Below are 13573 nucleotides of genomic sequence, written 5' to 3'. Positions count from 1 at the left end.
AACTTGTTCAACCACTTTGGAAAGTAGTATGGAGGTTCCTCAAAAAACTCCACACAGAGCTCCCCTGTGACCCAGCAATCCCACTTACAGGCATTTACCCAAATGATCACAAACAAGACCATACTAAAGCTATGTTTATTGCAGCATTATTTACCATAGCTAAGATATGGGACCAACCCAGATGCCCCTCAGTAGATGAATGGATCGAGAAAATGTGGTATATATGCACAATGGAATTGTATGCCTCCATCAGAAAGAATGACATTGCCCCATTTGTTAGGAAATGGAAAGACTTGGAAAAAATTATATTAAATGAAGTAAGCCAGGCCCAAAGAAACATAGGTCCCATGGTTTCCCTTATTTGCAATAACTAGTATATATCTGAGTCAAGCAGAAAAGGTCAGATAAGATGATGTTTAGCGAAATAAACCCCAAGATTGGGACACAAGTGTTTTTTTTCTTTCTTGCTATTGTTTCTAACGTATTTATAAGGTGCCATGTGATTTTTTTGTTGCTTTGTATGTCCCTCCCCCACGGTATAACTCCTGTTTTCACTGTATTTGATGTTGGTATAATTTGTGGAGGGGAAGGGGGAAAAAAAAAACATTGTTTAAATAGGGATACAGGTTGAACCATTGCAACAATGAGATATACAAGTCGTTATGTCGAAAAATGAACTTTACAATTTAGGGGGGTGGTGGATGGGGGTGTAGTTGAGGAGGTGGGAGGGATGGGATGGTTGGGGAAAACAAAGGAGGAGGCAACAATGCTGGCAAGGAAATGTACTCATTACCTTGCTCATGTCACTGCAAACTCTCTGTACAATAAAAAAAAAAAAAAAAAAAACTTATTAAAAAAGAAAAGAAAAGAAACAGGGGACAAACCCCAACAGGAGTTCCACTCTTTGAATTACCTTCTTTCTCCCCTCTCCTACTGGGGACAAGCAAGTCTTAACTCAGAGACTTTGCACTAGATGCTCCTCTCTCTGGAATGCCCTTTCCTGGGTATCCACATGGCTCCCTGCTGATTTCCTTGTAGCTTTCTTAAATGTCACCTTCAGAATGAGGCTGACTGGGTCCTCTCTCTATGTAATGCTGACAAGCAGCCATGAGTCTCCCTCCCCATCCTGATTCAAATTCTCTCACACCTCTACGTCTAACCTTTCTAACACACTGCTTAATTTAATTATCATGACCTTTATTTATTGAGTCTCCCACTAGCGTGTGAAGATAGGGATCTCTGTCTTGTTCCCTCATCTGTCTGAAGCACTTTGATCAAAACCTGACCTGCAATAGCAATTGCCTAGTAAATGTTTTGGATGAATTTTCCCCATCCCAAATGAAGTAGGAAAAAAACAAAACACAACATAGCAGAGCTTTCCTTTTTAGTCTTTCTGGCCTCTATTCATCACGCTAGTGAATTTTGGCCATAGTTTCCTATAATTTCATGTATAACCTATTGGGAGACTATGAAAAGATGCTCCCAAGATTGGGCTCCCTTTGGGCTTTCCCATATATTTGGACTTGACCTTCACAGTGTAATTACATTGTCCTCTACACCTAGGCTGAATTGCTGGCAGCAAAACGAACTGATTGCAAAGTTTTACTGTCACATCATTTATCTCCTTTCAGGACATTTGATCTTGAACACTTATATGCAATCTAGCCCCCTAAGCAAGAATTCTTATTGGACTATTTATTGTATGGGCAAAAGCAAAAGGTTATATTCTGGGAGAAGGGGACATGAAAGGTTTTGTGTCTTAGAGTCTGGCTATCTTTACTATTTGTCCCATCTATTTGCTCCTTGGTTTGTAGGCCATATTGCTTTTGTCTTTCCTATAATCATAGCCTACTAATGCATGTTTGGGTCTAATTCTCTGCTCCCACTTAACCTCCTCCTTTATCATAGTTGACATCCCTACCTGCCCACTCCAAGTCTGGCCCTTTTGATTCTCTCAGGAGGTATCCTCTTAACCAAGGTTTGTACGGGATAGAAAACTGCGTAATAATGGAAAAGTCCATGATGAAGCCATATTAAATGAATATGTTGTCAAACTGAGTATTTCTGAAAGTAAGACTTCCTTACATCCCTGAGAAGAAATGATAAGAATGGAAGGTGCAATTTCATGGCTCCATGAATGCATACATAGAAGGGATATCCAAATATTCCCTGCTGCTGTCTGCCAAAGCAAAAGAGTTTCAAGGGCAGGTCTTTCCACTGGAGATTAGTAATGGAAATGTATTGTTAACAGATGATTGAATTCAGTGCTAAAATTCCTCAAACATTAGTTTGGGCTGGGTAAGGAGCAGCAAAAGAGGAATAAATTTTCCTATCTAATGTCCACTAATGACCACATCTATGAAAGAATGGCACCAGTTTTGTCATGCCGCCCTATTATGGGCACCCTATGAAATATTTTTCCAAGGCAAAAAAAAAAAAAAAGAATTCTTCCCAGAAAACATCTGGAGTGTTCTGTACCTCCCACCTAACATTATTTGATGAAATTCAGAAAAGGTCTTCTCCATCCAAATGGTTTGAAATATTTGCTAAATGTTGTTTTAGGAAGAGGAAAGAGATGGGAAAAATGGAGGAGAAGGCAAGGGTGCTGTTCTAAAGTTGAAGTTGAATATTCCATCCATTGGTTCCTTGGTTCAAGTATAGGCTCCCCCATCTATAGGCTATAAGATCTTGGGAAAGCTGCCTTATCAATCCACACCCAAGTTCTTATCAGAAATGTAGAGATAATAATGAGCACCTCTTAGAGTCAGTATAAATAAACATCCATTCCACAAGATAGTGCAGGTCCACACAGCCCTACAAGAAATCACTTCTTCACCTCTGGCTCCTTTATCCTCCCTTTGGACCTGTGGGAGGTAGTTTATCACTACAGATCAGATAGCCCAGGGGTAGATGCCTGGGGAGATTTTTCTCAAGGTCACACAGTTTGTAAGTCTTAAGAGGGAAACATTGATCTATTTGAACCCATAGCCTGTGTGCAAATAAATGAAATAAAGAACTTCACATTTTAGTGTCCCCTTCTATTTATAGTGCACTTATTTTGATGGACTTGGCATCCATAAAAGTTTAAACTGATTATGTGTGAAAGGCAATCTGTGAGTTCACTTCTAAGGAACAGTAAGAGCCATGCTTCTCATGCAGACTCTTCTTAGAGGATGTATGCAAATGTGGTACAGAATTAGAAAGCCTTATTTATACTCTGGGACAAGTAAAATAGCTTAATAGCATAGCTGTAAAGAAAGCTATGTATTGTACAGGAAAGGTAGAGAAGGGAGTAGAAGAAGGCCGGGCATGAGGAATGAGAGCAGATATTCCTGTTTATAGAGAGTGTGGAGAGTGTGCAAAGAAGGTATGCAGCTAAACACCCGTGTATGAGAATGTGAAACCTAAATAGTATGGATGATGTCCTAATTGAACAAAAAACAAGATCGGATCTCAACATCAGATAAATGTTAAAACTATTTTGAGAAATAATGCACACCAGCCAGGGAACAGTCATGACAGTCCAGTCCTTCATGTAATAGCCTAGGCATTGTAAAATGAAAACTAATTTGGCGACCTGCGGGAGATTATGACAAGGTTCATATTCTCCCATTTAATAAATTCCCACTCTGAGAATCCATTCGTAGAAAAGTACTTCCATTTCTATCAGTTGAGAAATGGTTAAATCAAATATGCTTCTGGTTTTCTAAGGTTTTATATCCTTATTGAAGCTTAAAGAATAACACTTTTTTTTTTCAGTTCTGGGGTCAGAACTCAGGAGATAGAGCATGACAGGCAAGCTCTCTGTCACTGAGCCCTGAAATATATTTATTAAAAAATTGAGATGGAAGAAGGAAGTACTAAAACACATTACATATTATGTGGTTGCATTTATTTTATATATTTTATCTTGAAAGAATGCTTGGAGCTGGGCACTGATGGCTCATCTCTATGATCTTAGTTATTCAGGAGGATGAGACTTGGAGGATTGTGATTCAAAGCCAGGTAGAAGTGTTTGTGAGACTCCATTTCCAATTAACCAGCAACATGTAAAACTTGAGGTATGACTCAAGAGGTGAAATGCCAGTTGTAAGCAAGAAAGCTAATCAAGAGGGCAACATATTTGGAACAGGAAAATCTCTGAAGACATACATTAATTTAATGTTTGCCAAAGAATAATTTCTTGGGATAGAGTTGGGGGAAGAAAAGTGACTTCTGGTTTTACAGAAGTTGTTGGGGTGCTGAAATTATGTTAGATTGGCATGATGTTTGAACAACAGTATGAATATTCTAAAACGATTGAATTAAATACTCCAAATGTCTGAAACACATCTCAGTTATATTTTAAAAACAACTTTAAAAATACCAATGGAGAATGAACTGCAATTAATTTTAAGTCACAAAATATATCAAAAACAGAGTAGAAGTAAATATGAGAAAATGCTAACAGTGATCTGGATTACAAGGAGAAATAATGGATGAAATTTTTGCCTCCTCACATTGTCCCTAATTTTAGAATGTATTAGATTTCTTTCATTGTAAGAATAGAGGGTATGATGAATAAAGAGAGGAATCCTGTCTTCTTCCATCTCCTCTGCCTCATCTTCATTTAGTTAGTTTATTTTAGAGCAGAGTCTCACTATGTATTCCAAGCAAGCCTCAAACTCAACCTACCTCAACCTCCCTATAGTATGAATAGAAGTGTACATCACTTCACCCAACATAAGAACCTTCCTTCTTCACAACTGCATCTTCCTTTCCACCCAAATTCAGCCATTTTTCCCCTATTTACCTGGTTGGAATCCAGAGTCAGAAACTGTATACTGTAGTGGTCCTCACAACTCCTTGGCACCATTTTAGGCCACTTGGAACCATTCTATGACTTAAAGCATCCATGTGGGTAGATCCACCATGTAGCTCGTAGTAGAACATTCATGCATGAGACCCTGGGTTTTATCCCCAGCACCACCAAAGCAAACAAACCAACAAGCAAATAAAACCCACCTTGCTAATGGTCTTAGACTCTAAAGGTAAAAACAAACAAACAAACAAAAAACTGTACATTAAAAAAAAAAAGCCAGGCACCAGTTGCTCATGCCTATAATCCTAGCTACTCAGGAGGCTAAGATCTGAAGATCACGATTCAAAGCCAGCCTGGCAAGAAAGTCTGTGAAACTCTTATCTTCAATTAACCACCAGAAAACTGAAAGTGGTGCTGTGGCTGAAAGGGTACAGCGCTTGTCTGGAGCTGAAGAGCTCAGGGACAGCACCCAGGCCAAGAGTTCAAGCACCATGACCGACAAAAAAAAAAAAAAAAAAAGGCAAAAAAAACCCTCTCCGATACTGAATATGCGTGTGTTCTCATTTTCAGGAAGTGATCGAAGCTATTGCTGAGTGTGCATTTAAGACTTCACCTTTTCCCATTCTCCTGTCATTTGAGAACCACGTTGATTCGTAAGTATTCCAGACATTCACGGAGGAGTCCTTTCTCAAAGAAATCATTTAAAAAATTGTTCAGCAGATTGGAGAATCACTAGTGGTATTCTTCTACCACATACTGTAACAAGTAGTAGCATGATTTTATCTTCATTTAAATCTTGGCAGCACTCACATAGTTCATTGGATTTGTGGGATTTATTTTCATACCATCTTATGACTTGTAAAATAAGGACGTCTTTTTACATGATAATGGAACGTATTTCCATACATAACATATATCTCTGTGACAGATCTGGGATGCATCTGGCCTCTTTTATTACCTTCCTTCATTCGTTTCTTCTATTGCATAAAAATTAACAGTCACCTTTGCTATGCTCTTTATGCCTGTGGTGGTAGAGAGAAAGCTGAAGTTCTCTTCTGTTCCTCCATAGAACTCCATCAAATGGTCAATCCACCTTTCCATTGCTTTCCCTTTATTAGTAAATGCTTGCCTGCCCCAAACTAGCCTACATTTATTGTTGAGCCACACAAAGCAAAGATAGTACGGACAGACTATTTATATTCATGTCAATCGCAAAGTAACAGCAGGAGACACATTTAGATCTTAAATGTGTATATCAGATTATCAGATACTCACTATATCAGATACCTCCAGAAACAATTGTTATCTACAGTGAAAGTCGGTTGATGGAAGTAAAGCTTTAGTCAATGAATACACCAGGAGCCATCATCTCTCTATGAGCACATGTGAAACCACTTTTTCTTCTCAAGATCCCACCACCATTTCTCACCTCAAAACACCCTATTTTGGCTCAGAAATTCCTCTTTTTCTCCTTCCTATGGAGAGTCTTTCCCTGTTCACTGATTTTCTTTGTCTAACTTTGCCACACATTCTGCCATCCATTTAGTAAATTTTTAAAAAATATACTAAATTTTTAAGAAGCACAGATCAAATATTTTATCTGTATTTCTAGCTTGCTCCCTGGAAATCCTGTTACACTTCACAGTTCATTCTTGATGCTATTTCATTATGGGCCATTTATCCAATGAATGATGTAATCATTTGGCACACAGGTTCTTTCTAACAGTTCTGAGGTCAGTGGAAGAGAATGCAATTTATCCTGTCCCAATGCTGTTTATCTTCTTACAGAAAGGAACACTTCTTTTAGAGGCTGCATTAAATACCACATTTACTGCAACAACTCTTATCTGCAAGTGATTTTATTGGAGCTCTTTTGAATTTCTATCCATCTGATTGTCATTGGGTTCAAACAATGCTTTACACTTTTCTTGCAGGCATGGTAGTTTCCAGATTTATCAATGTGTGGTTCATTCATTTTTGTTTAAAGTAAGAGGATCCAGCATCATTATTTTATTAAAGAAATATTTCTAGTTGAATTACACCAAATGGAAAACTGTGGCTGTATTCTGAATTGTCATCACCTGCTTCAGTGAATTCAACCTTGAGGTAGACAGCAAGGTATCAATGGCTACTACCACCAGCAAAATCCTAACATTTATTGACCAATTATTTTTGTGCATAGCAGATCTGCCAAATATTTGAGCTTATGCAACCCTTCCCACAAAACAGCATGCTGCTCAGGATAACCATTATTACTGTCCCTTTTTTATAGAGGGAGAAACTGAATCCCAATGTGCATATGTAACTCACTGAGGTAACACAGCTAAAATATGACAGAGTGGGATTCAAACCCAGCTAGCCTGGCTTCAGAACCTCTGCCCTGAACCAACACCATCTCCTAAACCTAAACTGAAGTATCAGAAGCCTCTAAACGTGACATTATGATGACCAGATCATCAATAAGGCACCTGCCCATATATATCCACACTTATATGACTTGTGACCCTCAACCACAGGATATTTTTTTGCCAGTTTTCATATCAATCATGTAGAGGACAAAAAGTGAGCATTGCAAAGTAGCAAAAATCCACAGTCATGCACAAAAGCAAAACATATTGTAGGGCTAGGATTCTGCCCTTTCTGGGTATATAAAAATAGCTATTAAAAGTCTATAATAATTCAAACATATAAAAGCAGACAGGAAAATAGCCTTCCAAGCCACCATGATTGTAACCCAAACCACTGAAATAATTTAATGACAGCCAAAGCCTAAAGAATTAACTTGTGTGAAGACAATTTTTGCCCTGTATTTCCTCTGTCCTTCAGTTCCAGATATCAAAATTGCTCAGGTACAAGTCTTTCCTGGGAAAGGTGTCACTTACCCACAGAAAAGTCTACCACAGTAGTAGACTTCTTCTCTTAACTTGTGGGTTATCTTTACTAGTTTTCAACCTAGCTCATTCTTCACATCTCAGTCCTTTCTTTCACATTAACATACATAGAACCTCAAAACCTTCTCATCTCTGTGATGAGAAACATAATCTTAAAACATAGGAAGCTGGCTTGCCCTTCCTGGTGAAACATTGTCATCTCCTCTGTGTTGTTTCTATGAAATGTCAGATTCAAAAATCTGGTTTCCACTAATTCAACCCATATCTCCAAAATCACACTGGGGCGGGGGGGTGGGGGGGGAGAAAGGGGGAAGGAAGGGGGAGAGAACTGGAAGAAATCTACTGGATTTTACAGTTTTGTTTATGATTTTACTCCAGATATTTGAAATTACCTCTCCATGAATGACAAAGGATTTTCTGCCATTCACTGCTTTCTCCCTCCTCACCCGCTGCTTCCCACTCCCACGCCCACAGAAAACACTTCAAATGCAGACTCTTGACCTTCTCCACCTCTGAATTATTTCTAGAAATTGAGATTCTTTAGATTAACAAAAAGAATGCCCCATGGGGTGCCAGTGGCTCACACCTGTAACTCTAACTACACAGGAGACTGAGATCCAAATATCACAGTTCAAAACCAGCCTGAGCAGGAAAGCCTATGAGGCTCGAATCTCCCATTAACTGCCAAAATAAAAAAGAGCCTGAAAAGAAGCTGTGGTTCAAGTGGTAGAGAGCAAAAAGTTCATGGAGCGCTTCCAAGCCCTGAGTTCAAGCCCCAGGAGCAGCAACAGAAGAGGGGGAAAAAAGGAAAAGTTTTATGTCCAATTTTCTCTGATATTTCATGTAATCTGTTAGTGAATACTTTCATAGGGAGAATCTGACACTGAATTTAGGTAAAAGAGCCTTTTAGCCCTGATTTGGCCACAAACAACTGTAAGATTTTGGGCCAAAGTCTTTAATTCCCATGAGTTACAGACACTTCCTCTATACATGAAGTTGATTTATTTTTACTCGTCAGCAAAACTGACCACTGGCTAGATGTTTATTCATTCCATGTATTTTTCATAGGTTTAGAAACAGCCATGTTGGCTGGAAGCTCAAAATGTATTTGTGAATTCACATTATTTCCATGGTAGCTGATCTGATGTTCTAAAATCCTGAAGGATTTTTTTTTCTTTCTTTTGGCTAATTGCAGTGTTAATGCCTTTGATTTCTATAGTTCTGACCTGCAATTACAGTCACTTTGTTTTCCCCTGACTTTTCTCATTTGGTTTGCTCTCTTTGCAGGTGGGCATAAGGATTTTCTGAGAGCCTGAATAGCCTGATTACTAAGAAGTATTGTTCTCTTTTTTTTTTTATTAGACACCTACATTTTCCTCTCCACATCTCAGACATAGATTCCCTGCTCTGCAGAGGGTGGTCCTTAGACCACGCAGCAGCCTCTGCATTCCTGGTGGGAAGCTCTTGGAAATGCAGCCATTTGGGCCTTACTCCTGGATTCTGTGTGTAAACCTGCCTTTTACTCAGGTCTCTGATGACCTGCATGCAGTGTGAGAGCCAAACACTGTGGTCTATTGATGATCTCCATCTGAATTACCCATAGTCTTGTTTAGAACGCAGGTTCCAGACCATTCCTTCTGTGAACCAAGGGACTGGCCTATCACTTTCGGCATTAAGGACTCAGGTGTTCCTTTAGTGGCACTGAGTAATAAACATGGTCTCATTTCCACCCTTCTTAGATCCTGATTTGGGGATCACCTGGCAGACCACACCCACTTAAGATGACCCAGGTCAGCTCCTGGGATCTTCCTGCTGTTGAGATCATCTTACACAAGCCCTGCTCAGATGGCCTTTCGAAAGCATTTACATTTATCACTTCCTTTCATGATTCTCAACATTCTTTGTCCCATTCCAGGAACAGTTAGGATCAGCCTTGCTTTATGGATCCAGAGCAGTTCAGAGAACCTGGAGCTCAGCTCAAAGAACAACACACTCCTGTTGGTGGCTTTCTCAGACTGACACGTCCTCAGCTTCACTCTTTTGTACCAAAGACTTCCAGACAAGCTGGACATGGTAGTGCATACCTGCAGTCTCTCTAAACACACACACACACACACACACACACACACATTACAGGCAAATACCTTTCCCCCAAAGGGCCTTCTGTTTTCATTCATCCTGCAAAACTCCTCCACAAGCCCACTCTACATTTGAGGTTCTCTCTCTCTCTCTCTTTACTGATAGTTCACCACCCTCTTCTCCCTCCTCCTTGTATCACTTTTCAGCTGTCAGTCTGATAAATTCCACACAAAAATTGGCCTAAATCCATTTAAAAAAGTCCCCCCTGCAATTGTCATCCAGCTGACTTAGTATCAAAAATGAAACCAAGAGAAAGTGTCCAATGAGGAATCCATCTAGAGATAATCCATCCCTCGTCTTCTCCTCAGGCTCACACTGGCAGAGCCATCATTGTCCACCTATACTGGATGTGTTACCTAAACTCACCTAAGTCAGAACCAGGGGATAAAATGATAGAAACTGGTCCTGAGTGGCAGGACAGGGGATGACCTCTTTGCATGATGAGTAATGCCTCCCCTCTTGTCTTTTGTTCTTGTTCTTCCATAGCCCAAAGCAGCAAGCCAAGATGGCAGAATACTGCCGACTGATCTTTGGGGACGCCCTTCTCATGGAGCCACTGGAAAAATACCCAGTAAGAAGTTCTAATGCTTGCCCTTGAAGGAAAACCTGGGATTCGGGAGTCTTGCTTCCTTTCTGAGTCTCTTCTCGGCACCCTACTTGTATTTGCCTTTGCATGCACCTTTGAGGTAGAACTTAGACTTTCTAGGGTCATGAGACAGGAAAAAAAAATGACCCAAATTCTCCACAAGGGTATTTAGTAAAGTTAGAGCACTGTTAAGTACTGTGAAATATTGTTCATGTGAATGAGAGGTCTTTATTGTAAGCATCTCTTTGAAAGTTAATTTCCCTTTAAATAAGCTAAGATGTTGGTGACCAGAGTGACTTGATTTCCCAGTAGGGTGATTGTTAGACCATTTTTGATAGCTGGCTGACTCTTGAGGACTGTCAGCTGAACAGGCCCTCTTTGGAGGCTGGGTGGACCCCCCACATGGCAATCCAGCTGCTTTTGACACTCTGAGGATGCCTCAAGCTACTCACTGCCAACACATACCCCAGCTTCAGAAGGACCATTCCAAACATAGCTGCTTCAAGCAGCTTATCCCTAATATTTTTCATGAGAGCCTTGGTGAACTCCAGTGGCTATTTTCATTCAGGCTAGAATGGGAAGCACTTCCCTGAGTGGGCTAGAAGAAGGCCTGTGATTGGTACACAGGCAATCCTTCATTTGCATGAAGGACTGTGCCATGATTGGTGGAAACGCTCTTGGCACAACCCTTTGTGGCTATGTATGAAGACTGTTGAACTCACTGTTTTGAGCCAACTGGGAGATGCCCTCCAATGCTGCCCCCTGACATTGTAATACTAGGCCAATTAAAAGCTTCTCTCCAGTGGAGTGGACTTTCTTCCTTGTTTTTCATTGTCATCATTAGTAGAGCAGAATGAGCTGGTGACATGAAGAAGAAATGGCAGCAGACCAGTAGTACGGGCAGCACTGGTGGTGAAAGCAAGACTAGCAGTTGCATTATGTTGGAGAGAATGGCTGAAGACTGGCACTGAATGATTAGACGAGGCAGGAAGCAGAAGACAGTAAAGGCTATGAAGAGCAAATGATGAGAAACTGTGGACCCGAGTTTCTGGAAGAACTCTAGAGAGCTGCCAAGCCTAAAGCCAAAATTCAAGAATCCCGGGCCCAAGAACTGTAACATTACCCACCTTAAGAGTCAGAGTTACAAATACCAGGGGCCTGCTCAGAAAGTTGACACTAGCAAGTTCTGCTTGCTGCTGTTACTCTACTCACTGCCTCTGGAAAGCCAAGGACTCCAAGTGTCAGGGACACTGGTAACTAAAGTGCAGAGCAACAAACCTCCAACATGAGTGACAGGAGTCATAAGATTCCTGGAACAATAGACTCTTCACTCTCAGAGCTTAGAGCTCTAAGCCTATGGTTCTGCCAGTCCAGCCAGAAGGTCTTGGGCATTCAAGGGCCCAGGATTGTCAACACAAGATGAGCTTCTCCCAGCCTAATCATGATTTCTATCTGATTGGAGCCAAAGGACCCCAAACTGCTAACCACCAAATCCCTGCTTTAGGAAGAAAAACAGCAGACATGTCCTCAAGTAGCCTATTGCCTTGTGGACCTTTTAGCTCAATCTCTGTACAACTTTAAGTGAGTTCATACCCGTCCCTAGACTCACTGCAAGCAAAGAATGAAGTCTGGCTTACAGGAGTTCAATAGACTTTCTAAAAATAAATCTATCCTGTGGCTTATACCCTTGCTCACTGATACCATATCTTATAACCACCCTCTCATGGGAAATTGATTTTTCCCATTAGATGGGCAAGCATGAAACAGTAGAATAAGGCCAACCTAATATGGCAGCTTGAATCTCAGAGCTAGAAAGAAATCCAAAACCACCAGATCCATCTCTGTGATGCCAAGGAGGCATGCAGTGCAGTCACCTTGTAGAAGATGGGACTCAGCTGGTTTAAAGCTACATCTATAAGGTGTTGTCAGTAACTCCAGCTCCACTTTATCAATTCTTCCTGACAGATACCTGATTTCAGGCCTTTGAACATTCACACCAGGCCAGGATTTTCTTCCCTACTCTATATCACAATGGTTGGATTTATATCATCCAGTAAGGGAAAAAAGAAGATAAAAACCTCATGAAAGTTCAGTTTTTATACATCCAATATATAGTTTTTTAAATGGAAAATTACAGCCCAGTAAAAGGTTGGGGGAGAGGGGTGCGGATATCACTATGAACCAGCCTACCTGCAGAACACACTTAGGATAGTCTCATGGGCTGTGTTGAAGGTGGTAAAGAATAATCTAGAAAGTCCTGGAACTCAAGTTGGGCTGAGGAGGGGGTGAAGGGCATCTGAAAGGAAGGAGCAGGATTTTTAAAGGCTGTGCTTTTCTTTTTGTTAGCTGGAATCCGGAGTTCCTCTTCCAAGCCCGATGGATTTAATGTACAAAATTTTGGTAAAAAACAAGAAGAAATCTCACAAGTCATCAGAAGGCAGCGGCAAGAAGAAGCTGTCGGAGCAGGCCTCCAACACCTGCAGCGATTCCTCCAGCGTGTTTGAGCCCTCATCGCCAGGAGCCGGTGAGGAGCTGGTGGGCTGGTGTCATGTGTGGATTCTGAGAATTGCTGCCTTGAAACTCGTTCAAAATGACACATACCTGGCTGGGCACCGTTTTAAGACACATTGGTTTTCTCTTGCTGACTTGACAGATTTCTTTCCCACCCTCCAGTGCTATAGGTCCAAAAGTCTATTGGCCTCTCCTGAGCGACCCACAAAGTGTCACTGGCTCTGTGTACCTTCCTGGAAACTCTACAGGAAAAAAAAAAAATGTGTTTCCTTGTTTTTCCAGCTTCTAGAAGCCACCCACATTCCTTGGCTCACAGATCCCTCCTGCTTCAAAGGCAACATTTCACTAGTCCTCCCTCTGAAGTCACATGACCTTCTGACCAGCACTGGGGAATGCACTGTGCTTTAAAATTTCCCATCATTCCCTCAGACCTACCCAGCTATCCAGGGAGAATTTCCCATCTCCAGGTCCTGAACTTCATTGGCAAAGTTCTTTTGGTTACAGGAGACATGAATATGTGGGAGAGTACATTAATATGGCTTCCATATAAGCCAAATAATTTCTGGAGTCACTGTATGAGTTTGTCTTCATGAGAAGCCTTAGCAGCAGGACTGAAGGTCCTAATCTTACTGAAAGCAAGCTCAT

At 40.9% G+C, this 13573-nt stretch overlaps 1 protein-coding gene across 2 annotated transcripts in view; it reads left to right on the top strand.

Annotated features, from left to right (window-relative positions):
* Plcb1 (phospholipase C beta 1) overlaps positions 1-13573 on the top strand; it is a 631005-nt gene that overhangs the window by 479206 nt on the left and 138226 nt on the right. For both annotated transcript variants that reach the window (XM_042694512.1, XM_042694513.1), the window contains exons 12-14: positions 5372-5454; positions 10318-10402; positions 12764-12941. In XM_042694512.1, the coding sequence (XP_042550446.1) occupies positions 5372-5454; positions 10318-10402; positions 12764-12941 (346 nt within the window). The remainder of the gene's footprint in view (positions 1-5371; positions 5455-10317; positions 10403-12763; positions 12942-13573) is intronic.

This window comes from Dipodomys spectabilis, unplaced genomic scaffold (assembly GCF_019054845.1).
Source record: "Dipodomys spectabilis isolate Male_0828 unplaced genomic scaffold, ASM1905484v1 ptg000175l, whole genome shotgun sequence".
NCBI classification, from domain to species: Eukaryota; Metazoa; Chordata; class Mammalia; order Rodentia; family Heteromyidae; genus Dipodomys; species Dipodomys spectabilis.
Note: the sequence above shows the minus strand (reverse complement) of the source record. Positions and strands in the feature narration are given on the sequence as shown.